The sequence below is a fragment of the Narcine bancroftii genome, chromosome 7, assembly GCF_036971445.1.
Source record: "Narcine bancroftii isolate sNarBan1 chromosome 7, sNarBan1.hap1, whole genome shotgun sequence".
NCBI classification, from domain to species: domain Eukaryota; kingdom Metazoa; phylum Chordata; class Chondrichthyes; order Torpediniformes; family Narcinidae; genus Narcine; species Narcine bancroftii.
The window spans coordinates 151,571,954-151,597,456 of NC_091475.1; the positions used below are offsets into that span (position 1 = coordinate 151,571,954).

The 25,503-nt window shown below is 40.6% G+C and overlaps 1 protein-coding gene across 9 annotated transcripts in view; it reads right to left on the bottom strand.

Moving 5' to 3' along the window:
* LOC138739226 (protocadherin Fat 3-like) overlaps positions 1–25,503 on the bottom strand; it is a 781,242-nt gene that overhangs the window by 199,946 nt on the left and 555,793 nt on the right. For all 9 annotated transcript variants that reach the window (XR_011342098.1, XM_069890851.1, XM_069890850.1 and 6 more), the window contains exons 9-10: positions 11,199–11,474; positions 1,560–1,770 (exon numbers count right to left, since the gene is read on the bottom strand). Coding sequence is in view for 8 of the 9 variants with exons in the window: in XM_069890851.1 (XP_069746952.1) it covers positions 1,560–1,770; positions 11,199–11,474 (487 nt within the window). In the remaining variant the exon portion in view is untranslated. The remainder of the gene's footprint in view (positions 1–1,559; positions 1,771–11,198; positions 11,475–25,503) is intronic.

Consider the following 25,503-nt stretch of genomic DNA (forward strand, 5'->3'; position numbering starts at 1 on the left):
AATATGAATTTTAACCTTGATTGTAGTGGGTTTGAATTTTTTAAAAATCTTACTTACCTCTTATAATATTGTATGCATTACCATTTATTGGATATAGAATTAAGTAGTATTGCTACTGTACCATATGGTACCATTTGTAAATTTGCTAAGGTTTCATTGCAATTGATCTACTGTTTTTCAGTTTGGTTTTCAGATAAAACGTAATAAAAATAATTTTAAAAGAAAGGAAGAAAAGAGAACCAAACTGGGTTGGCCTCATGATGTCACCTAGCCAGATGGAATGTAGAGATAAATGCTGGGGCAGAGTTTGAAGGCACTAAACACAAATGCAAATATTACTGCCCTATTATTTTTTTAAAAGATCATTAAATGGAGTAAGAACAGGCAAATGATCCTAATTCAATTCATGGGTAAACAATTAAAATCATTGTTAAGGACAAAACTGATTCTCACTTGGAAAAGTCTGAGTTAATGAGAAAGAGTTTGCATGGATTAATTTAGAGCTAACCATGTATGACTATCCAAGTGAATAAGTGAATTCCAGAAACCTGGGCGGGTGGGTGGGGGGTGTAGGTGGAGCAACTATTTCAGTTGTGTTGATCGTTAAATGCACTTCAGAATACCTATTCTTACTCCCACAAGAACAAATTATTCCCATATCCTGAATTCACTTCTGACCGAGGTGATCAACACCTTTACCTTTTATTGCTGCTAAACTTGACTACTCCAACGAACTTCTAGGCTGACCTTCCACAATCTATTTTCTATAGATTCTAATATATTGAAATGTTGATGCCTATGTCCTTACCATTTCTTTCTTCCTTGAACCCTGAGCTTGATGGCCAGAATTGCATTTATTCCTGGTGTAACTTTTTCATAAATGGTTTGAAAATTCTCATCCTTGTTTTTATGTATTATTTTCTCTATTTCTCAAATTTCTCCAGTCCTTTACCTCTCTAAGATATCTGCATCTCCAACACTGGACTTTGGTGCATCTCAAATTTAATCATTCCACCACCAGCTGTTATGCCTTTGGCTGTCAGAGCCCGAAGCTCTCGAATTCAAAGAAAGACACAATTACCTCCCAGTAGAAAAGTCATCGGTGCAAAACAGACTATTAAACAAGTTAACTATGAGCCTTTTTTACAAAATTATCACAGATCAATAACAAACTGACTTTTTTTTTAATAGTGAAAACCTGAATAGGCTAAAATACATTTGTTTTGTTCAATGTGCTGTTCATGAGAACAATTCTCCAATAAATCATAAATCTAACAAAAAGAATGATCTCATGGTTTAATTAAATAGTAAGGATCCTTCCAGTCAATCTGGTGTTGGAATGATGTAAACATTTAAAATGTCAGTGATAAAATTACATCCTCTTGGGCATTCTCTGCAGACCAGTTAACAGGCACAGCTTGATGAACCTAACCATGTTTAGCATCATTTAATAGTTCTGGTGTTTGACATATGAATTTTTATCTATGTAGGATTGTCAATCTTTACAAGTCTGTTTTCACTGTACATTTTTCTGTGTAGAAACTATAACCCATACTCACCTGCTTCAATACTGTAGAATAGTTCTGCATTTTGACCTTTATCTTTGTCCAGAGCTGTAACCTGCAGTACTGCAGAACCAAAAGCAGCAGATTCAAAAACTGAACCTTCGTACGCAACATTAGTGAAGTATGGGGCGTGATCATTGGCATCAGCTACATTTATAATAACCCGTGCCAAGTTACGTCGGTATGGAAATTCTTGATCTCGGACCTGTTAAAAGAAATGTACACAATTCATTGGTCTCAGCTTTTAAAAAGGAGCCAATAATAAATTTGTTTTTCACTTATACTTCTCAAAGTACAAAAGAAACATTTCTATCATTAAACGTCGTGATATAAAACCAAACTAAATTCACAATACATTTCACATTTGTTAATGATTTTTTTCTCTAATTAAGAAATTGCAGCATTTAAATGTTTATGAATCAGTTATGATGTGCAATTCAGGAGTGACTTCACAAGACTCTGAATTGACTCTAAAATACCTGGATTTTTAACTTGTGTTGGCAACAGTTTTTGATAAATTATATTTTGACATAATGTGATACATACTGCAAAGTACTGAACCAGGACTTATCCAAGATCCTTGCGGAGGCTCACCAAGTTGATTCCAGAGATTCCAAGAGGTTAGCCTAGGAGGAGAGATTGAGTCACCTAGCACTATACTCATTGGAATTCAGAAGAATGAGAGGGGGCCTTATTGAAATGTACAATTATGAAAGAAATTCATTATATAGAAGTGGGAAAGTTGCTTCCATTGGTAGATGAGAGAAGAACGAGAGGACAAAGCCTCAAGGTTCGGGTGAATAGATTTAGAACAGAGATTAAGAGGAACTGGTTTTCCAGAGAGCAATGAATCTTAAGAATTTATTGCCCAAGGAAGCAGCAGGCTTCTATTCTTTTGATCCCTTTTCTCTCCCATTCTCTGAAGGAAAGGTTATTTATTGTGAAAGGGATTAGTTGATTCTGTGTCAAAATTAATTTTGGTAGTTGATAATTTATTTTATTCCTTTCTACGTGAATCTTGTTCCAAATGTTGAGCAGATGGTGCAATACTGGTGAATTCCTACGTTGCACCAATTTATCATCCCACTTGTATAATATATGTTCAGGTATCTTCTCCCTTATTTTATCTAGTTCTAATCTGGTCCAATCTGGTTTTTCCTTTGTTTGATAAAAATCTGATAGGTATCTTAATTGTGCTGCTCTATAATAATTCTTAAAGTTTGGTAGCTGTAAGCCCCCATGTTTGTACCATTCTGTTAATTCATCTAGTGCTATCCTCAGTTTCCCCCCCTTTCCATTAGAATTTTCTTATTATTTTCTTTAGTTCCTTGAAGAATTTCTCTGTTAGGTGAATTAGTAATGATTGAAATAGGTATTGTATCCTTGGGAAGATGTTCATTTTAATACAGTTTATCCTTCCTATCAGTGTTAGTGGTAAGTCTTTCCAGTGCTCTAAGTCGTCTTGTAATTTTTTCATTGATGGCTGATAATTTAGTTTATATAGATGGCCGAGATTATTATTTAGTTGTATACCTAGGTATCGAATTGCTTGTGTTTGCCATCTAAATGGTGATTCTTTCTTAAACTTTGTGAAATCCGCATTATTCATTGGCATTGCTTCACTTTTATTTGCATTGATCTTGTACCCCGATACTTCTCCATATTCCTTCAATTTCTTATGTAATTCTTTTATTGATATTTCTGGTTCTGTTAAGTATATTATAACGTCATCTGCAAATAGACTGATTTTATATTCCTTCTCTTTTATTTTTATCCCTCTTATTTTATTTTCTGTTCTTATCAGTTCTGCTAGTGGTTCTATAGCTAATGCGAACAGTGAGGGAGATAGTGGACATCCCTGCCTTGTTGATCTGCTAAAGTTAAATTGTTTTGATATATCCATTTACTGTCACTTTCGCCATTGGTCCCTTATATAATGCTTTAATCCAATTAATATATTTCTCTGGTAGGTTGAATTTTTGTAGTACTTTGAATAAATAATTCCATTCTACTCTGTCAAAGGCTTTCGCTGCATCTAAAGCAACCGCTACTGTTGGAGTTTTTTTTCCTTGTACTGCATGGATTAAGTTAATGAATTTACAGATATTGTCCGTTTTTCGTCTTTTTTTAATAAATCCAGTTTGGTCTAGTTTTACCATTTTTGGTACACAGTCGGCCAATCTGTTTGCTAATAGTTTAGCTATTATCTTATAATCTGTGTTAAGTAGAGATATTCGTCTATACAATGCTGGTGTTAGTGGATCTTTTCCTGTCTTTGGTATTACTGTAATTATTGCTATTTTGCATGAATCTGGTGTGTTTTGTGTTTTTTCAATCTGGTTCATTACTTTCAGGAGAGGAGGAATTAATAAGTCTTTAAATGTTTTATAGAATTCTATTGGGAGTCCATCCTCTCCCGGTGTTTTATTGTTCGGTAGTTTTTTTTAATATCTCCTGTATTTCTTCTATTTCAAATGGTTTTATTAATTTATTTTGTTTCTCTGTTTGTAATTTTGGTAGTTCAATTTTAGTTAGAAATTCATCTATTTTGTCTTCTTTCCCTTCATTTTCAGTTTGATATAGTTGTTCGTAGAATTCCCTGGTTTTCGTTTATCTCCGTTATTTGTTTGTCCTTTTTCCTTGATGCCAATACCATTCTTTTAGTTTGTTCTGTCTTAAGTTGCCACGCTAGTATTTTGTGCGTTTTTTTCTCCTAGCTCATATTTCTGTTTTGTCTTCATTATGTTCTTCTCCACCTTATATGTTTGTAGTGTTTCATATTTTATTTTCTTGTCTGTCAATTCTCTTCTTTTAGTTGTATCTTCCTTTATTGCTAATTCTTTTTTCGTATTTGTTATTTCCTTTTCCAACTGTTCTATTTCTCGATTGTAGTCCTTCTTCATCTTAGTTACATAACTTATTATCTGTCCTCTGATGAATGCTTTCATTGCGTCCCATAGTATAAATTTATTTTTCACTGATTCCGTATTTATTTCAAAGTACATTTTAATTTGTCGCTCAATGTATTCTCTAAAATCCTGTCTTTTAAGTAGCATGGAGTTTAATCTCCATCTATACATTCTTGGTGGGATGTCCTCTAGCTCTATTGCCAATAACAGGGGTGAGTGATCCGATAACAATCTAGCTTTATATTCTGTTGTCTGTGGGCTGATAACAGGAATAGGTCTAACCTTGAGTATGTTTTATGTCTACCCGAATAATATGAATATTCCTTTTCCTTTGGGTGTCGTTTCCTCCATATATCCAAAAGGTGCATTTCCTGCATCGATTTAATTATAAATTTGGTTACTTTGTTCTTTCTGTTAATCTTTTTTCCAGTTTTATCCATGTTTGAGTCCAAATTAAGGTTAAAATCCCCTCCTATTAGTATATTCCCTTGTGTATCTATGATCTTCAAAAAGATAACTTGCATAAATTTTTGATCTTCTTCATTAGGTGCGTACACATAGAGTAAATTCCAAAATTCTGAATATATCTGACATTTTATCATTACATACCACCCTGCTGGATCTATTATTTCCTCTTCTATTTTGATTGGTACATTTTTATTGATTAATATAGCTACTCCTCTGGCTTTTGAATTATATGATGCTTCCATTACAACGTGGCTAGAATCTTAATGAAGGGTTTTGACTAGAAACATTGACAATTACTCCAACATCCCTCAATGCTGCTTGATTGGCTGGGTTTTTCCAGCACGTTATTTTTTGCTCCAGATTCAGGCATCTGCCATTATTTGAGTCGCAGATGCTATTACAAGGCATAGCTCTAATTAATTTCTGCAGGCCCTTTACAAATGAAATTTCCCAAATCAGTACCCCAAGGACTACTAGCGGTTCATATGAAGTTCCCATCTACAGTCAACAAACCTGATCATGACCAAAGTATTGGATGAACTCAGCATGTCAGATGGTATCCATGGGTAGAAGTAGGCAATCAGCATTTGAATTAGTTCATCCAGCAGCTCATTCCTTGCTCCAAATTTCAGCACGTGGAATTTTTAGGGTTTTTTTTCAGAAATATCCATGCGTCTGATCATGGACTCAGGGAAGTTGGGTCTTCAGTACTAATCTCTGCATTTCTCTCCCTCTTTCAGTCTTCCTCTCCCTAGTTTTTGGGATTGGCTGTAACATGAAGCTAATTACTCATACAGCGCAATGATTTGCTTCAGTTGTGAACACTCTCCAAGATATATTTCCAGGACTGATTTTTATTAACAATAGCTTTGTTTGGTTGAGCGTGAACTCCTGAAGCATAGCCTCAGGTGCATGGGGAAGTAGGGGTGGGGAGAAGGGCACTGAGGTAGGGTTGAGATCTGGTTACAAAACTAAGGCTTGTACAACCCTTTGAATCTGGCACTCTCAGTTTCTTACAACATGAAGATATCCTTCCTATAGCTGGGTGACCAGAACTGCATACAGTACTCCAAACATGGTTTCAACAATGACTTTTATAGTTGTATCATGATGCCCGACCTTTTGACTCAAATCCCACCCAAAGCATGCTAAACGCCTTCTTCACCATCCTGTTCACCTGAGATGCCACTTTCATAAAACTATGCACCTGAACCCCTAGGTCTTTCTCTTCTACTCAATTCTCCAGGTCTCTTCCACAAACTGAGTGTCTTCCATGTGATCCTGTCTTGAAGTATATAAAAATCTTCAGAAAGCAAAAAAAAAAAGGATCATGTTGTCCAAATAGAGAATTTAGAGGACCATAAAACTTGTTATAAGAGAGGGAAATCAAAGATTTAATCAAACATTTTCAGAAGTAGTAAATATAGGAAGGTTTTTGAATTTGGGCACATTAATGTGAGTGCTCCCAGTCTCAGAAGTTGAATTTTGAAATCGGCAGCAAATAATTAAATAAAAAGGACCAAAAGGATGAAAAAATAATGGAGAACATGGGTGAAGCTAATTTATTCAAGAAATAGCTAATTTATGAGATCCCATTAAACATGATTAATTATTAGGCAGTAAAGCAGGTAAGAAACCCTCAAAAATTATATCAATGAAACAACCAGGTTATAAGCATGGATAGAAACAATTTAATACAGACAAAATTACCATAAAAGTGACACAGAAAAAGATGGGAGCTGCTGAGAATGGATCAATGCAAATTTTGGTTTAGAATTCAATTTCAGAAAGAGCCAATTGTTTGCCCTGTCTGGTTTGGTACAATTTTTCAGGTCATGCTTTTGCATTGGATTAACTGTTGACAGTTCAAATTATGTATTAGAATTTTCCTCACCATTATAGATCACTGTCAAATTGCACGACAACCCCAGTAAATACTAGACCATTTTCTTTAAAACAGGTGAAAGTGTGACAAAAGGCACAATCAAACCAAGGGAAAATTGAGAGGCATTCCAGGAATCAAGGGAGCAAAGTAGGTTGGGGAAGAAAGCATGGACAATGAGAGGCATTCGAGGAATCAAGGGAGCAATGTAGGTTGGGGAAGAAAGCATGGACATTGAGAGGCATTCGAGGAATCAAGGGAACAATGTAGGTTGGGGAAGAAAGCATGGACATTGAGAGGCATTCGAGGAATCAAGGGAACAATGTAGGTTGGGGAAGAAAGCATGGACATTGAGAGGCATTCGAGGAATCAAGGGAACAATGTAGGTTGGGGAAGAAAGCATGGACATTGAGAGGCATTCGAGGAATCAAGGGAGCAATGTAGGTTGGGGAAGAAAGCATGGACATTGAGAGGCATTCGAGGAATCAAGGGAGCAATGTAGGTTGGGGAAGAAAGCATGGACATTGAGAGGCATTCGAGGAATCAAGGGAGCAATGTAGGTTGGGGAAGAAAGCATGGACATTGAGAGGCATTCGAGGAATCAAGGGAGCAATGTAGCTTGGGGAAGAAAACATGGACATTGAGAGGCACTGGAGGAATCAAGGGAGCAACGTAGGTTGGGGAAGAAAGCATGGACATTGGAAGGCACATAATGGCACATTGGACTAATGGAACTTACAGTCAGGAAAGAATTTGTAATAAAGATATAAATTTGGTATTCAACACAACTGCAGAATGAGAGCTAATAAAATTATATATTTGGATAATGTAGTTCAAATGATGATAACCTTTATCTTGCAATTAGAATACAGTTTTGGATCACATATTGCTTCTGAAGATTGAAAATGGCTGGTAAAAGGATTAAGAAGCAAAGTCTAAAGGTGAAAGGAATGAAAGAATATTGGCAGTGTCAGAGATAAGAATTATGCTGCGGACACAATGGTGATAATGTATGTACTGATGAAGGCATGGAGATCAAAGATTTTGGGTACATAAATGTTAGTGTTCCTGGTCTTAGAAAAGGAAGGATTGGAATTTTTAGCACAGAATGATGGATTTTGGTGATATTTTGTCCAAAATTAATTCTTGATTTATTTTCAATAGGATTGACTTCTGTAAAACAGAGAAAGATTCTTTTGATCACATTTTTAAGTGTAGCCCCAGTGGAGTATTGATCCTAATGGTCTTTACATTTGTGCTGGCAACATATCCAATTAAAGTTTTGTATGCTTGTGTCAGTGTGCTCGTGCTACTTGATAGAACATTTCAAAATGGAAAAAAAATACACACACACATCTGAAAGGCTGTTTAAAAGATAGACGATGTCATGGTCTTAGGGCCATGCTTTCATAATTCTGGTACTCAGGATAAAAACAGCTTTATTTAAAAATTTGTAAGGGCATTTTGAGTTTTAAATAAATCATTCTAATCTGTGTATATTTACCAAAGGATTTAGGATCTTCTCTTAGACCGCCCTGATACTATTTTACTTGGAGTAAAGCGACAACTAAAAAAAACCTAACCCTATAAGAAGCAAACCTATAGATCAATTATCATATCTTAACACACCCATGACCATTAAATTATTGGAACAAAATTTTATGTGTGTCTTTAATATGTATTATATTGAACTTAAATGAGTGCTTTGGACCACTGGTGTGCAGTAACCGTGCAGAAAGAAGACATGTTGCTAAAGTAATTGTGACGTTTTTGAAAGCAACTAATCAGCAAACTATTTCCCCGTAGTTGCATTGAAAGATATGCTTAGCAGTGTTGGTCATAAGTAGCCTGACTTGGGAAGAATGATGTTCAGCCCAATGTGATAAATATTTTGGATGTGGCAAAACTATATAACTGACATATAAAGACAACAGAAAGCATATTTGATGCTTAACTCTGGAAGAATGGGCTTCTGCAGACCAAAACAAAATCAAAATTGATAGGTGAGTGCTGATGAAAAGTAATTGGACTATAGAAAATTCTTTGTTTTTCCAAAACCCAACCTAGGTCTCACATATATGGAAAACTGAGGAAGGTGCAAAGGTGGCTGTTTAGAAACCCAAAAAAATAGTAAAGACAGACCATGGGACAGATTAAAACTATGGCTTCAAATATATTTTCGATTGAATTCAGTTCCCACATGGAAACCAGTAAAAATAAAGGTCTGGTTGGTCACTGGGCAGAAAAGCTTGCTACACAAATCAACAAACAGAAACAAGGAAGGAGATGGAATGATTTCACAGACAGCAAGAATGAGAATGGACAGATGGTAGGGAGGTAGTAGCAGGAATGTAGTAAGGTGAGACAGATGAATTAAGCTGAAATCCACCTCATACACAATCCAGCAGAATTACTTCCTTTCAGCTGTTGCTTTTTTTTTCCCTGAGCTCATGCTTCTCTTGACAATAGACCACAAATTCATATAGATGCCATATCTTCTGTACTCGATCTCATCTTGATAGCAGCTTACTTCCCCATCCTTCAAACATAGCAATTAAACTAGAAGCTGTTGGGAATGAGGATCCTCTTTATGAGCACTTAGCCATTCCAACCACCCTGTCCACATCCTCCTCCTCCAAACCTGCCAATAAAACTAACTCGGGAGGCTAACATTCTCCTTATTTTGTTCCATAAGAAGGACATTTATTTTTGCAGAGGTAGCTGAACGTATTGATATTAAGTAGATTGAGCAACAGGAGAAGAACTAAATTCTTTTCTGGAGCAGAAATGACCACCATTTGGCCCATAAAAGATATTGGGCCACTTTTGGTCTTTGGTGTTCTAAATGCAAACACTAGAGCTATTAGAAATCTGAAATAAAAACAGAGAATATTGGAAATATAAAGCAGGTCAGTGGAAAGAGAAACAGAGTTAACATTTCAGTTTGATGATCTCTCATCAGTCCAAGATGCTGTGCAGAGAAGAAAAGTCATTTCCACTGAGATCTTCTGCCATCACAGAGAATGTGAAATGGAGAAAGGATTGGTGAAGGGGTTGGAAACCTTCAGAGGACAATTAGGCCATTGGAGGCAGGCAGGTTTGTTTGGATGTTGATTGGGCTGAACCCCAGGAGGAATGGACAGATATTGGTAGGAGGAGAGACTGAGAATAGTGGCAGCAAGGGAGAAACGTAAAAAGAGATATGTCCTATGAAGACAAATTTGAGGTTGTTGTGGTAACCTCTATAATTAAGTAGAATGAATAAATTACAATGTTTGTTTTTAGAATGATTTTGTTTATCAGTTGTGCAGATGGATACCTGGATTGTGGAGGAAGCCATCCAAAGGACATAAGGTGGGGGGGGGGCAGAAGTATCCAAAACCCTTAACATCATCACTTGGAAAGCCAGGTTATTTTAACACACTGTTCATATTAATTAGTTGCTACTCTACTCATGCGATTGGATTAGGAACACTTATGGGGTAGAGGGCCCATAGGCATAGGGCCTCCAGACATCTATCTGAAGAGCAACTGCACTCTGAAATACAAGTTGCTTTGGCTATTGTCAGGATGATCAACATTAAAGCTGAAAAGTGGGGTATCTCACTGATAAGCTGCCGGGCAATCCTCAAATTCTCTGTTGGCCTCCGAGGATGTTCCACTGTGAGATTTGAGATCAAAGACGGGCATCTAGTCTTTACATTGAAAAGAACATCAGCCCACCTGGAGGTAGTGCAGAGACCAGCAGGATCTTTTTGTTAATATGATGAATGTATCAATGTTCTGACAGAACCACAGGATGAGCACAAATCTATGACTCTGCACAACTCTGTCAGAATTAATCACGAGAACGAAGTTGCATTGATTTAAATCACACTCTCAGTTATGATGATGTGAATTACCTCCAGCATAAATCATTATCAAACTATAATGTCTAAATTGAGATAGATAAATCTAACGTCCGAAAATCTTCAATGATCTCTTATCAAAAGCAGTAGCAGTTGAAAAGTTACTGTCATTTGAACAAAAAAATAAGCTGATGGAGGAACTCAGCTGGTCAAACAATGTCAGTAGGAGAAAAAGAATTGTCAATGGTCAAAATGTCTTCATTAAGACTTCTTCATGGATGGTTTATAAGAGTACTGATTTTTACACTCTCACTCTTCTACCGGTGAAGGGAAGTACATGACCGTGACAAGTACTGGGCCAAATTGTTGACCAAGTTTTACTCCCGGTGATGCTGTTTGACCAGCTGAGTTAATGCAGCCGCTTCTTTTTCACTTTCCTTAGTAACAGGCTCTCATGTAATTAGATCTCAGTTTGATGTGCTGCTCACATTAAATTCCACAAGTTGATTGGAAAAGAATTACTCACCATTACAGTCAAGCTATGCTGAGCCTGAGCTTCATGGTCCAGTTTTTCAGCTACACTCAATCTGCCTGTACTCTGGTCAAGTTGAAATTTGCGCACACTTATAGAATCTATGCTGCTGTGAATGGAATAGGTCAACTTGTTTTTCTCATCCTTGTCTGTAGCTTTAATGTGTAGAATCTCAGTATTCACATCAGCATCCTCAGAAATGGTCACATCATAGCTTAGCTGGGAGAAGACTGGACCATTATCATTATTGTCAAGTATTCTTATGAACACCTGCAAGTCAAAACAGGACAATTAGCCGTTCAACTCAATTAGGATAAGAATGTGTTTTCAAGAATAAGACAAATGATTCAATTTTTGCAAGGAACTTCTACATATAATTAAGAATTAGAAAATCATCAAGGATACAACAAATGGAAAAAAAAAATCTTAAACTACATACAAGTTAGAAGGAATGATAAACCACTTGTCTTCTCTAGCCTGCTCCCAGCATTCATCAGGTTGATGGTCAATTTAATGATAAACATAATTCTGTATTCCTGTGAAATAAGAACCTTCATTATTGACCAAAGGTTAATCTATCTTCGCCTTGAGAATAACAAAAGTCATCCATAGAACAGATAGCATCACTATACTACAATTTACTTCAAGGAATGTGACTCTGCTATCATTTGTTCTGATGATAAACCCAGATGCAAATTGAAATAGTTCATCTAATTATAGTTAATTGATTGCTTATCTATGTTATAACAATGTGCAAAGGTGACGATTTTCAGATTACATGCTATATCTTGACAGGAAAAGCAGAAAGAGCTGTCAAACTGTGTCAAGAGGATAAGACAGTGATACAAAGAATCTTCACAGAAAGAGACTTCTAACTTTCAAGGTCACCCAAAATACTCTACAGCTTTTATGTCATTTTGAAATGTAGTAACTGATGTACTACAGGTAATGCAGCAGACACTTTGTTCCTGGTAAGATCCCATTGAGAGCACTGTTATGGTGACCAGATAATATTTTCTGTTAATGCTGAGTGAGAAATAAATACTGTAGCCAGTACACCAGGAATGATTCCCACCCGGCTTCAAAAGAGAGCCATGAGATCATTCAAGTCCAATTTAAAGAACAGATGTGGCGTTTTCTTCTAATTTCTCATCCAAAAGATGTACTCATTGTTTACTTGGAGATTAACAATAAAGAACATAAATTGGAATGGGAAAAATATCACTTGTGCCCAGATTTTTCACTTGTAAGTTATCGCAAAGACATTCTGTGGATGTTTTGAAGTGTTTGCACCCATTGCCATTGGAAGTCTTGCCCTTTGGGAAAATGGACTGAACCCTTTCTGATGCACTTTATCTAATGCAAGTATCATTTTGCTGGCACATTACAAGCATGTGATGATCTCATCAATGTACATAGTTTGTGGTTCTGACTTAATGAAGTAAAGTTGACAAAAAAATTACAAGCAGTGCTCATTGTTGATCTACAGGTAAGCAAGAAGTATACAGGATCAGGAACCAATCACAGATATCAGGGTCTCTGCTGGACAGTTCTTCACCAACTCTTCCCCATTGAGTTATTGATCTGCTATGTGCTAACAGCTAATACTGATAAAGATGGTAGCTGTAAGTGGATGCTTCTTCACACCACCATGGGCTCTTGTTCAACTCTGAATGGGGCATGCCCAGTTTGTGTGTTCCATCTTTTACTGGTTTCTTCTAGACACTCCAGTTACTTCCCACAACCCAAAAGAAGTTCGAGTTGCCACTGGGAATTGTTTCTTGGTGAAATTATTTGTCAAATAAATCAAAGAGCAACTAATGGGCTCATGTGAGAGAAAATAAGTTGGAGTGGCAGAGGAAATAGGATGGGGCAATGGGACTAAAAGGATGTAATGAGATTATTTACTATGCACCAATGACTACATCATGCGTTCCTGATGGGTGGTATGGGACACACATTCATGGTGTGGAACTGGAATGCCAGTGGGAAGAGGGCTACTTAATCTGCCAAATCAACTCCCCCTTTTCATTTTCCCACTTCCCACTGTTTATCTTCCCCTATCATCTCCTATTTTATCCATGTCTGTGTGACTGTGGTAGAGCATTTAGTTTAACAGGGTTTCCCAGGTGTTGTTGCATTGTGTCTCCCATGTTTTGCTTTTGGCAAGAAATTTTTTAAGTTGTCACTGGTCCATGATGAAATTCAGCCTATTTTTAATAATAAAAATGCAGACTAAGAGTAAGGTGAACTTATGAAGCCTTTGTTAATAGCTCAAAAAGGAAATAATAGGAATTTTAAATAATTTAGTGTCATAAGCACAATTTAATGTGGTAGCAGCATCTGTGGGAGGAGAATCAGAGTTAACATTTCAGGTTGATGACCCTTTGTTAAAATTAGATGCTGGGTTGAAAAGTTTGTTGGCCTGTTTTTGATGTATATGACCTCAGGACAAGGTAATTGCAGACTGCCGCTCCTACTGGCTGTCTGCACCTGCTGCAGCCACTGTATTCGCCACGACACTATTGCGCATGCATGAGTCTCTGCAAAGTGCGCTAGTTAAAAAAAAGGAGCTTGGCTGGTAGCGAAAACCATTTCCAGGGGCTGCCATTATACATTGTACAGTAAAGCATTTGTCAGAGGTTGCCACTTTGTGTTGTCTGGTTATTCGATGCATCAACAAACATGGTGTCAGAAGTCTGAACCTGAAGCCTTCAAGTGAAAAATGAGTAACCAATGCCACGATTGCAATACATTTGTGACTGTGCCATAACGGCAGACAGATTCAGAAGGCCTGACCTGCTCATGTTAGAAGGCAATGTAGCCGAGAATTGGCGTGTATTCTAACAAGAACACAACATTTTCATCACGGCAGCACATAGTGATGTCTGCCCTAATCAAAGCATACATTTTACTAAATTTAGCAGATTCTGAGGCCATCAAAAGGGAAAGGTCATTCATATATGCAAATGAGGTGCATGAAGGAAATATCATTATTAGCCAGGATGATTCAAGAGAGGACCCTGAATGCTTAAGAAAATTTTGAGAAATGTGCAATCCACAAAAGAACTTAATGATGGAAAGGCACAGATTTAATACCAGAAACCAGAGGCCTGGTGAGTCAGCGACTTAAAAATCATGGTAAGGATCTGTGACTTCGGAGCGCTCTGTGAAGCGTTGATTAATGACAGGATGGCAATGAACTAACGCTCGCAAAGGCCATTTCTACATGTTTGGCTTACGAAACCACGGAGGAGAACAGCAGAAAGCTAGCCCCCCTGCAGCAGCAAGACAAGAGCACAGACCTGCAAAAAGGCAGTGGCCAGAGGCCAAAAGAAGACCAAGCCAACCAACTCCTGATACCCTCTCACCTAGAACGGAGTGCAGCAACTGCGGCGGTGACCATGTTGCAAGACGAAGATATACCCGGCGCTCAGCCAACAGTGCAGAGTTGCCCGAAATGGAACCATTTTAGCAGATGTTGCGGAACTAGGCAGCATCTCACCCCAAGACCCAGACACAGAAAGACTAACCAACTTGGATAACAAGTATTATGTTGATGGATTGACTCTGCAGATGGCAGGAGACCCAACAAGAATCAGAAGGAATAATGAAGCATTTGTAACAATGAAGATCAATGGTAAAGCAACAGTCATGAAAGTTGATACTGGAACCAAGTGCCACGTCACGTCACGAAGAACGTTCAACCTACTGAGGAAGTCAGAACAGGTCATACGGTGCTCCAAGCCCACAAGCCTAGGGGCATACGGGGGCTGCAAAATTAGAATTGTCAGCACAGTGCGACTGCGGTGCTATGTACAAGGATAGCTACACATACAAACTTTCTTTATAGTCCAAAAAGACACTCTGTTTCGGTTGGGCCTGAGCGCAAGCATGGACATAGGTCTTATTTTGTTCAGCAGAGATGTACCCCAGATGATTTGACACACAGAATCTTTTCTGACCTTTTTACAGAAGAACTGGGGAAAGTGCCTGTGACATACTCCATGTGGCTTGACCCAGAGTGAGATCCGTGGTTCGTCCTGCACACTGTATATTGATAGCAATGAAAGACAGGGTTAAGGCCGAGCTCAACAGGATGCAGGACCTGGATGTGATTACCCCAGTCTTTGAGTCCACTGAGTGGGTGTCCTCCATGGTGGTTGCTAAGAAAAAAAGATGAACAGGAGATCTGGATCTGCATCAACCCGAGAGACCTCAGTACAGCTTTAAAATGACCACACCATCCAATGCATACTGTGGAGGAAGTTGTCGAGCAGATGGCCGACACATCCGTTTTTTCAGTTTTGGACGCAAAGAATTCCTTCTAACTAATCAAACTTGATTACAAGTCATCACTGCTGACCACATTCAGAACAAGTTTTGGACGATACAGATTCCTGCGAATGCCATTTGGAATCAATTCAGCCAACAAAGTATTTCAAAGATCAATGGAGCAAATCTTTGTAGGGTATCCCTGTGCCATCATTGTTGATAACATACTTATAGGTGTCAAAATCTTAGAAGAACACGATGCAAATTTAAAAAAAGTTCTTAACAGAGCCCAGAAGGTTAACCTTAAGATCAAACCCCGGAAGTGCAGATTCCGGCTGAGCCAGGTCAGTTATGTAGGCCATGTGCTCACAGGAGAAGACCTGAAGGCAGACCCTTCAAAGACTAGAACCATCAATGAAATGCCAGTACAGATAGATGTGACAGTGCTACAAAATTTTCTGAGCATCATCAACTACCTGAGCAAGTTCATTCCCAACACCAGTAATCTTACCGCCCCATTAAGGCAGTTGATTTATAAAGACATAACCCATTTCACGCATTAAAAAGGCATATGTCATGCCCACCTGTTCTACTGTACTACAACGTTCGAAGACCAGTCATCACAGTACGGTCTGGGTGCAGCATGCCTGCAGGATGGAAAACCAGTGGCCTACGCATCCAGATCACTCACTTCCAGGGAGACCAGATACGCCCAAATAGAGGAGTTGTTGGCAGTAGATTTTGCCTGCTCAAAATTCAATGACTACATTTATGACAAACCAGGATCATAGAGACTGACCACTTACCTCTGGTCACAATTCTGAAAAAGACAATCCATGTGCCCCCTGCACGATAACAGAGAATGATGCTCAGGCTTCAAAAATTCAACGTGACTTTAGTTAACAAGTGTGGAAAAGTAAGTCACTTCACCGATTTGCTATCTTCTGCTCCCAGGAAATGCACGATCCAGCAACCGGAGGAAGAGGACACGTTTGATATAATGACAGCAATGCACATCTCCTCCTCCCAGTTGAATGAACTGAGATGGCAGACGGTTTAAGATACGACTTTGAGGACCCTGATCCCTTTTATGAAGGGTGGTTGGCAACAAGCAGCGCAGCCACCCACCTTAAGTGCAACCCTACTTCCCATTCCCAGAGGAATTACTCATCAATGTCGGAATCATGATGGAAGGCCTGAGAGCAGTAGTTCCAAGTTCACTGCAAAACATCTATGTCAACATACTGTACAGAGGGCACCAAGGTGCAGAAGCAACCAAATGCAGGGCTAGAGACATAGTTTTTTGGCTAGAGATGACCGAGAACAGAGACCAGGAGGTAAGAGCTTGCTCAGTGTCCACCAACAGAAAGAGCCGCTGCAGCTTCACGCAGTGCCGGACCTCCCCTGGTTAACCATGGCAATAGATATCTTTGAATAGCACAGTCAACTCTATTTGGTTCTTGTCGATTCATATTATGGATGGGTTGAGATAGACCTTTTACCCGAAGTCACCTTGTCGGCAGTCATTATCAAGTTAAAGAGACACTTTTCAGAGTATGGGCCCCCCCCCCACACTCTGCTATCGGACAATGGCACACTGTTCACCAGTGAGAAATTCAGACACTTTGCAACAACATGGGATTTCAACCACATCACTAGCATCCTGGAATACCCACAGTCAAACAGGTTGGCTGAAAGAGTCGCGAGAAGCAACTCATGGAGAAGTCCCACAGGGAAAATATGGATGTGTTCCTAAATCTGCTAAACCTAAGGAACATCCCCGGCAAAGCCATAATGGGCTCTCTGGCGCAACGACTCATGTTCAGGCAGACACGGACAACTCTGCCTGTGGCAAGGAGACTCTTGGAGCCTCAAGTAAAGAACCCGCAAGAAATTAAATCCCAACTGCTGAACACGAAGCTAACACAGAAAATATGCTGTGACAGAAACAGCCGGCCGCTTGTGCCATTAGCAGAAGGGCAAGTCATAAGGATGCAGACTCCACAGGGCTACGACCGTATGGGCATAGTCGAAAGGAGCTGCCAGGAGCCCAGGTCATACCTGGTGAAATCAGAAGGAAGGGTGTATCGGAGAAACCGTCGACACATCCTACCCATAAGGGAGCCACCCCCATCCCGAACCATTCCTGATGAGACTATAAACCAGGATCTGGAACATGAACCCGGGGTAGGTGGAACTCCCTCAGTAACAACCCATGAAACAAATGACCGCAACCCCGAGACCATGGATAGATGGGACATCCTTTCAAGCTGCAGCACCCCAAGTATCCACTTCCACCAATGACTACTATATAACACACTTCGGGCGCACTTGTAAACCCAACCCAAAATATCGGGATTAAACTGGGCTGACTGTTCACTGCTGAACTATAATTATTGTAATGTACGACACCTACATGATTGTAATATGTGAAGGGGATTGCCCAAGAAAGGGGATGTAGACAGCCGCTTCTATTGGCTGTCTGCACCCGCTGCAGTCATTGTACTTGCCACGATGTTATTGTGCATGCGTGCATCCCCACAAAGCGCGCTGGTTAAAAAAAAAGAGAAACGGAGTTTTGCTGGTAGCGGACGCCATTTCCAGGGGCTCCCGTTATATATTGTATTGTTGAATTTAACAGTATAGCATTGGTCAGAGGTTGCCACTTTGTATTGTCTGGTTATTCGATGTAACAACAAACAGTAATGATACGAAAGATGAAGTGGACAGAGGTAGAAACCCAGACATTCATCAATGCCACAAGCCCATTTCATAGTTCAATATGAGATGGGCCAAAAACTATTTTGTTGGCAGTTATATCTCAAACAACCTGAACAACTCACTCCAGTAAGGTCATTCAGACTGTGGCAGGGATTATCTCAGTGTGACTATGTGTGTGTGTGAGGATTACAAATATGAATGATGCCGAGGAGCATGGTTGAATTACAGAGTCTACCATCAACTCAAAATTGCATTCCACTCCAGAAAAAAATAATCAAATTTCAAATGTATAGTGTTAAAACAAAACAGCTCTTTGTGTGTGAATTTACAGGCCAAACATTTCATGGTTTATTGCATCTGTGGACAAAGTCAATTCAAACTGAATGCTTAAAAAATTCAAGCTTGATGCTCTATCTGAATTTATAAATAATTCATGACAAACTAAATGAATTAATGTCACAACTAGAGATATTGTTGCTATTATAGAAATACCATTGTAATGGTATGGAGGTAAATATATCTGGATGCTCAGTTTATATTGGAAAGATTAATAATAAGCCATTATAATAAAGGACAACAGAAGGACAATTATGAAGAATATGCTTGGCTGAAGAAAAAAAATGTGGGTGAAGTTGAGAGAAATAACAAGACACAAAATCTACAGGCTGGATTGGTTCATGCTCACCTCTAGAGCACAACATGATTGGACAGATAATTAATCAACCACCTAGAAAAGAGATTATTATGTTTTTGGGGTAGATTAAACCTTCACATATTTGGGCTCTGTTAGTGTATTTGTTGCTGAGGGCAGTTGGAAAACCACTGGTGAACATCTGTCAGGGAACCTGGAACTTCACACATTTGCATAGTATCATGAACTGGCTGACACAAATCAGCATTGTTCATGAAAATACAGCCAATTATTCTTTCATAAAGACCCAGAAGTTTATTAGTATCATAATAGCATTCAATATTTCATTATGAGATGGGCTAACATATGTTTCGATCATAGAGTTAGCTACCAAGTGCAATATGAAAACCTTAATGTTCCAGAAGTGTTTGTGACAGGTTGATTTCAGTGGGAACTACCCTTACCAAACAAGACAAAGCTTATGGAAGGTTTATTTGATTCATCAGTAGATTTTCAGATGGTGTTCACAGATTCAATCCCCCCTGTCCAGAAACAGAATCAGGATTTATTGTCATGAACAAGTCATGAAATTTGTTGGTTTGCAGCAGGATCTTTGTGTAAACATTCATATTATAAACCATCTTACGCCATTACTATTTAAAAAGTAAAAATAATAGTGCACAAAAAGTAAGTTGGTGGGGAAGAAGCTGTCCTTGTGCTGTTGAGTACTTGTATTTAGGCTCCTGTTCCTCTTTCCTGATGGTAGCAGAGTGAAGAGAGCATGGCCTGGCTGGTGGGGCTCCTTAAGGATAGAGGCTGCTTTTTAAAAACACCGCCTCATGTAGATGTCCTCAATGGAGTGAAGTCCGGTGCCTGTGATGTCACACGCTGAGTTAACAGCCCTCTGGAGTTTATTCTTGTCCTGAGAGTTGACACCTCCAGACCAGGCAGTGAGGCAACCAGCCAGAATGCTCTCCACGGTACACCTGTAGAAGTTTATGAGAGTCTTTGGTAACGTACCAAATCTCCTCAGACACCTCACAAAGTATAGCTGCTGGCGAGCCTTCTTTGTGATTGCAGGACAGATCTTTGGAGATGTTGACACCCAAGAATTTTAAGTTCTTGAGCATCTCCACTACTGAGCCCTCGATGAGGACTGGATCGTGTTCCCTTGACTTTCTCCTGAAGTCCACAATCATCTCCTTGGCTTTGCTGACATTGAGTGCAAGGCTGTTGATGTGACACCATTCAACAAGTTGATCTATCTCATTCCTGTTTGCTTCCTCATTGCTGTTGGTGATTCTGCCGACAACAGTGGTGTCATCCGCAGATTGTAGATGCATTGGAATTGTGCCTGGCCACACAGCCATGGGTGTATGAGTAGAGCAGTGGGCTAAGCATACATCCTTGGGGTGTATCTGTGTTCATAATCAGTGAGGAGGAGATTTTTATCCCAGGACACTGTACAGCCAATTAATTGAGATGCCAGTGGAAAAGGGGCTGCTGTTTTCAATTCGCACTGACTATGGTCTTCCGAGGAGAAAGTCTGGGATCCAGTTGCAGAGGCCTAGAGTTTGAAGCTTCTTGACCAGTACTGAGGGAATAATGGTATTAAAGGCTGAGCTGTAGTCGATGAAGAGCAGACGTTATGTATGAATGGCTGTTTTCAGGGTGATCCAGGGCTGAGTGGAGAGCCAACAATATTGCATCTGCTGTGGAGTGGTTGTGATAATAGACGAATTGTGGTTGATCCAGATCTTTGCTTAGGTACGTGTTAATTCTGGCCACGACGAGCCTCTCAAAGCATTTCATTACAGTAGAAATTAGTACAGCTCACACTACTCTTTTTGGGTACCAGGATGATTGATGCCCTTTTGAAGCTGGTGGAAACCTCTGACTGCCACAATGAGAGGTTGAAAATGTCTGTGAACACTCTGGATTATTGTGGGCGCAGTTTTCAATACCCTGCCGTCAGGGACTAATGCTTTACAAGTGATCACCCTCTTGAATGGTGCACTGATGTCTCCCTCAGAGACGGATATCACAGGGCCCTCAGCCTTTTCAGGGATTCTAGTAGGCATTGTTTGGTTCTTCTTATCTAAGTGGGCATAGAACATGTTCAGCTCATCAGATAGTGAATCTTCACAGTCATCTATAATGTTTGCCCTTGCTTTTTAGGGTGCAATGGCCTGCCCTCCCTGCCATAGCTGGCATGTCTCGGTCCCCAACTTCCTCTGGAATTGCCACTTTGCTTCAGAGATAGCCTTCTGCAGGTCACACCTGAACTTCTTGCAAAAATCCCAATCCCTGGCCTTAAATGCCCGTATTCTCACCCTCAGCAGGTTGCGTATTCTCTGATTCATCCAGGGCTTCTGGTTGGGGAACTCCCTGTATTTGTGTGTGGGCATGCATCTACAGCGGTCTTGATGAAGTCGGTGACACTTGTTGCATATTCATTCAAATCTGTGGATGAGTTCTTGAATATGTTCCAGTCCACCAATTCAAAGCAGTCCTGCAGATGCCCCTCTGCCTTCCTTGACTATACTTATGCCGTCTTCACCACTGGTGCAGTGGTCTTCCGTCTCTGCTTGTACGTTGGGAGTAGAAGTATAGCTGGTGATCAATCTTGCTGAAGTGGCTTGGTGTGCATTTTTCATGGTGGTGTAGCAGTGGCCAAGTGTATTGGTTCCCCTGGTCTCGCATGTGACGTGTTGGTGGTAGTTTGTCAGAGATTTCAAGTTGGCCTGACTGAAGTCTCCCACAATGATCGGGAAGGCATCAGGATGTGCTGACTCGTGGCTATTTATCACAGTGCTCAGTACCTCTAGTGCCAGCCTGACATTAGCCTGGAGCAGAGTGTACACTGTGACCGAGATGATGGTAGTGAACTCTCTTGGCAGTTAGAATAGGTGACACTTGATCGCCAGATATTCTAGATCAGGGGAGCAGAACTGGCACATAACCATCATGTTTTGCACAATGATGAATTAATGATGACACAAATGCTGCCACCTCGTTTTCCAGATGCCGGTGTTCGGTCAGCACAATGGATGGTGTAAGCCTGTGAGCTGCAGTGCTGTGTCCGGAATATCCGTATTTAGCCAGGTTTCCATAAAGCACACCATGCAGCACTCCCAGATGTCTCTCTGATGTTGAAGCCTGGCTTGGAGATCATCGTTTATTCTCCAGGGACTATACATTGCCAGGAGGATAGTAGGGAATGGCGTCAGGTCCTGGCGTCTCAGCTTGACCTGTAGACCACATGGTCAGGACTTCTTTACCTGTCCCATGGGTCTGTTGCTGGAAGTTCCCATGGTGTTTAAACTATCCGTGTGCTGTCCCTTTAAATCCTCTGCGATGTTTAAATGTGCTGAGCGTCTACTGTTTAAAACTCCCATGATGTTGTCGTTGTACTTGCGTTAGTTGTCCAACAATGCATTAAACTTAAAATCTTCACATATACTGCTCATCTCTGTGGGGAAGTGTTTCTGACAACTTAAATGCTTTTTACATAGAACATTACAGCCCTGTGGCCCACGATCTTATGACAACCTAAATATAGGTACCAAAAAAAATGAAACCCTCCCTACCTCATATCCTCTATTTTTATTTCATACTTGTACATAAGAGTCAACATGAGATCCCATCCACGCATGCGCAGCCATTACATCCGTTGACTTGCAAGGAGCAACGCGCGTGTTTTGGTGCAGGAGCAAAAAAGCGCTGAATCAGTGGGAGATTGTAGTAGAGCGACCCCAAAACTGGAGTCAAACCCCACCCCCCCCCCCCCCAAACAAGCTCTCAGGAGAAGGAGGGGAATGGTAAATATTCCGGGACTACCGGTGTGAGGTTCCTGGGTCCCAATGAAGGGAGGCCCCGATGTAGACCTCTGGAGGCGGAGGTGTACTGGAAAAGGTCCGGTACAATCGACGGGAGGTTCCTGGGTTCTGGTGAGGGGCTGGGGCAGAGGCCGGGCGGCAAGAGACCGAGGAGGAAGACTTCCAAGAAGAGCCCCCATAGTGCTTCGTTAGCCCAAAAAATCCAGCGGGCCTGCCGGGGTGCAGTGTCCCAGCTGAGGAGCAGCAAGACCGATCTACCTCCGTTGGGGGTGGGATCAGGCAGCAGTGGCCTATCTTCGTTGAAGTTGGAGTCTGAAAACGATAGCAGCGATGCCAATCTACCTCTGCTGGGGGTGGAATCAAGTGAGAGAGATCTATCTTTGCTGAAGTTGAGGCCCAAGTCTGGTTTCACTGACCTGGCTTGGTGGAAGTTGGGATCTCAAAAAGAAAGCAGTGATACCAATAAGGAGCTGCATGAGACGAGTTGCAGTGAAGGGGAGTACCCCGCATAACAGCAGGTAGGATCTGAGTCAAACCTAAAACATCGAGTAGCGAAGCCGTTCACTTGACGGACGAGAATAACCACCAGAAAAAGCCCGAACAAGGGCATGGCCTCTGCACGACAGGCACCTGCTTGATTGGGGTCTGAGCGTAAGGCCAGCAAGAGAGTAGAGGCCTCCACCCGCGATGAAATTCTAAGTCATCTGGATAAATTGGAGGAACTGGTGATGGCTATGGTGAGCAGTTTTCCTACATCATCAGAGCAGGGGGAGGACATTTATGATTATACATGAGATGATGGTGAAGGGCTGGTGATGGAGGCTGAGTCACCTAAATCCCATACACTGCTCAAGAAGAGAATATACTGACTACTGCAGCGAAATTTGCAGCACCAAAGGGTATCTGCCAGCCACGAGAGGATGATATTACGGGGTCAGTAACTTATATGGTGTAGAATGCTTTTCAGGAGACGGAACTAGAAGAATCCATCAAGAGGTGCCCCTGCCCTGTTAACTGTCCCCTGTTGGAGGTGCCTAAAGTAAACCCCGTGATATGGGACTATTTAAAGTTTCCCACAAGGGCAAAAGACATGAAATTGCAAAGACTCAGGGGTCACTGATTAAAGGTATCACTGCATTTGTACAAACACTCACACATGATTTATCGGAGACCCAATGAGACGCTCTGCGGCTGTTATCCCATGCAAACTATGAATTGAATGCCTTCAGGAAGGAGCTGATTAAGCCTGACCTAAATGTAAGATATGCTCATTTGTGCAGAACATCTAACCCTGTAACAAAATTTCTATTGGTGATGATCTCAGCAAACAGGTGAAAGATTTGAATGAGCAGCAGAAGGCAGCAGCTGGCATGGTCAAAGGTTCGAGAGCACAGTCAAGAGAACTTGTTATGTTTCAGGTATGCGGGGGATTTAAGCGGGTTATCAAAGGCCGCTTCCCGCTCCAAGTGGCAACAGCCAGCAGGTCTTTTTTAGGGCAACAGCAGCAGCAGAATTTTCCCGCTCAAAGTGTTTCGCGGAGGTGGGCCCAGAATGGACCAATCTGCAGACTAGGCGGGTCGAGGAAGTGAACACTATGGAATTACAGTTGAGTACACTTGATAATTACAAGGCTTTAATGGTTGATGGTGAATTAACGCTATTCTATGATAGATGGTGGAATATTACCACTGATGCTTCTATTCGGCAGACATTGAGGGGGTATAAAATCAAATTTGATCCACAGAAAACCACTCTGATAAGGAGGAAGGGTCTATATACAAACATACGCAGACCGCAACTGACGGAGGCAATACATGCCAAGATTATGGCATTAAAAAAGAAAAACGTTATTGAACGTTATAGCCATGAAAAGCATGAGTTTGTATCAAACATCTTCATATGACCCAAAAGAAGTGGTAGCTCTAGAGTGATACTGGATCTATTGGATCTTAATGAATATGTCTTGTACAAGCATTTTAAAATGGATAACATATATTCTGTGATGCCACTATTACTGCATGGCCTCTATAGATTTTGCAAGATACATACTATTCAGTTGAGTACAGGAAGTTCTTGAAATTTTCCTGGAAAGGAGAGCTATGGCAGTATAAAGCTGAAGTTACTGAAACCGGTGTTTGCAAGGCTCAGGAAAGAGGGGCACACGGTAATGGGTTATCTAGACGATACTCTTATCATGGGCAGATCATTTGAGGAAACAAAAAGGGCAGTAGCAGCCACCTTGAGGTTATTAAGCTATGTGGGATTTCTTATATTCTTATACATCCCAAGAAATCAGTGTTGGTGCCTACCAAGAGGTTAAAATTCCTCAGCTTCATTATTGATACAGAAGACATGAAAGTTGCCCTGCCCGAGGATAAAGTGGCAGAGATTAGGATAGCCTGCAGAGGGCTCATGACAGAGTATCGTCCTGCCATAAGAAAGGTGATCAGGTTGATTGGGAAACTGGTGGTGACTTTCCCAGTGATACATTATGGCCTGCTAAATTATAGGTTCCTAGCAAAGGACAAAATCTCATCTCTTAAGGCAACTTGGGGACATTTTTACAGGCCCATGAGGCTAACAAGTGAGGGCAGATCCAACCTGGCATGGAGGACCGACTATATCTCGCGGGCTTACGCGAGGATCGAGCTCAGAAAGGTGGACCTGGAGATCAGGTCAGACGCCAGTGGCAAAGGTTAGGGAGTCATGAATCTAAAGGTCTCTGCTGGAGGCAGATGGATGGACAGAGAGCTCAAAATCAGGCATCAATTATTTGGAAATGCTAGTGGGGTTTCTAGCACTAAAGTCTTTCTGTGTGAGGGAAGCTGACATT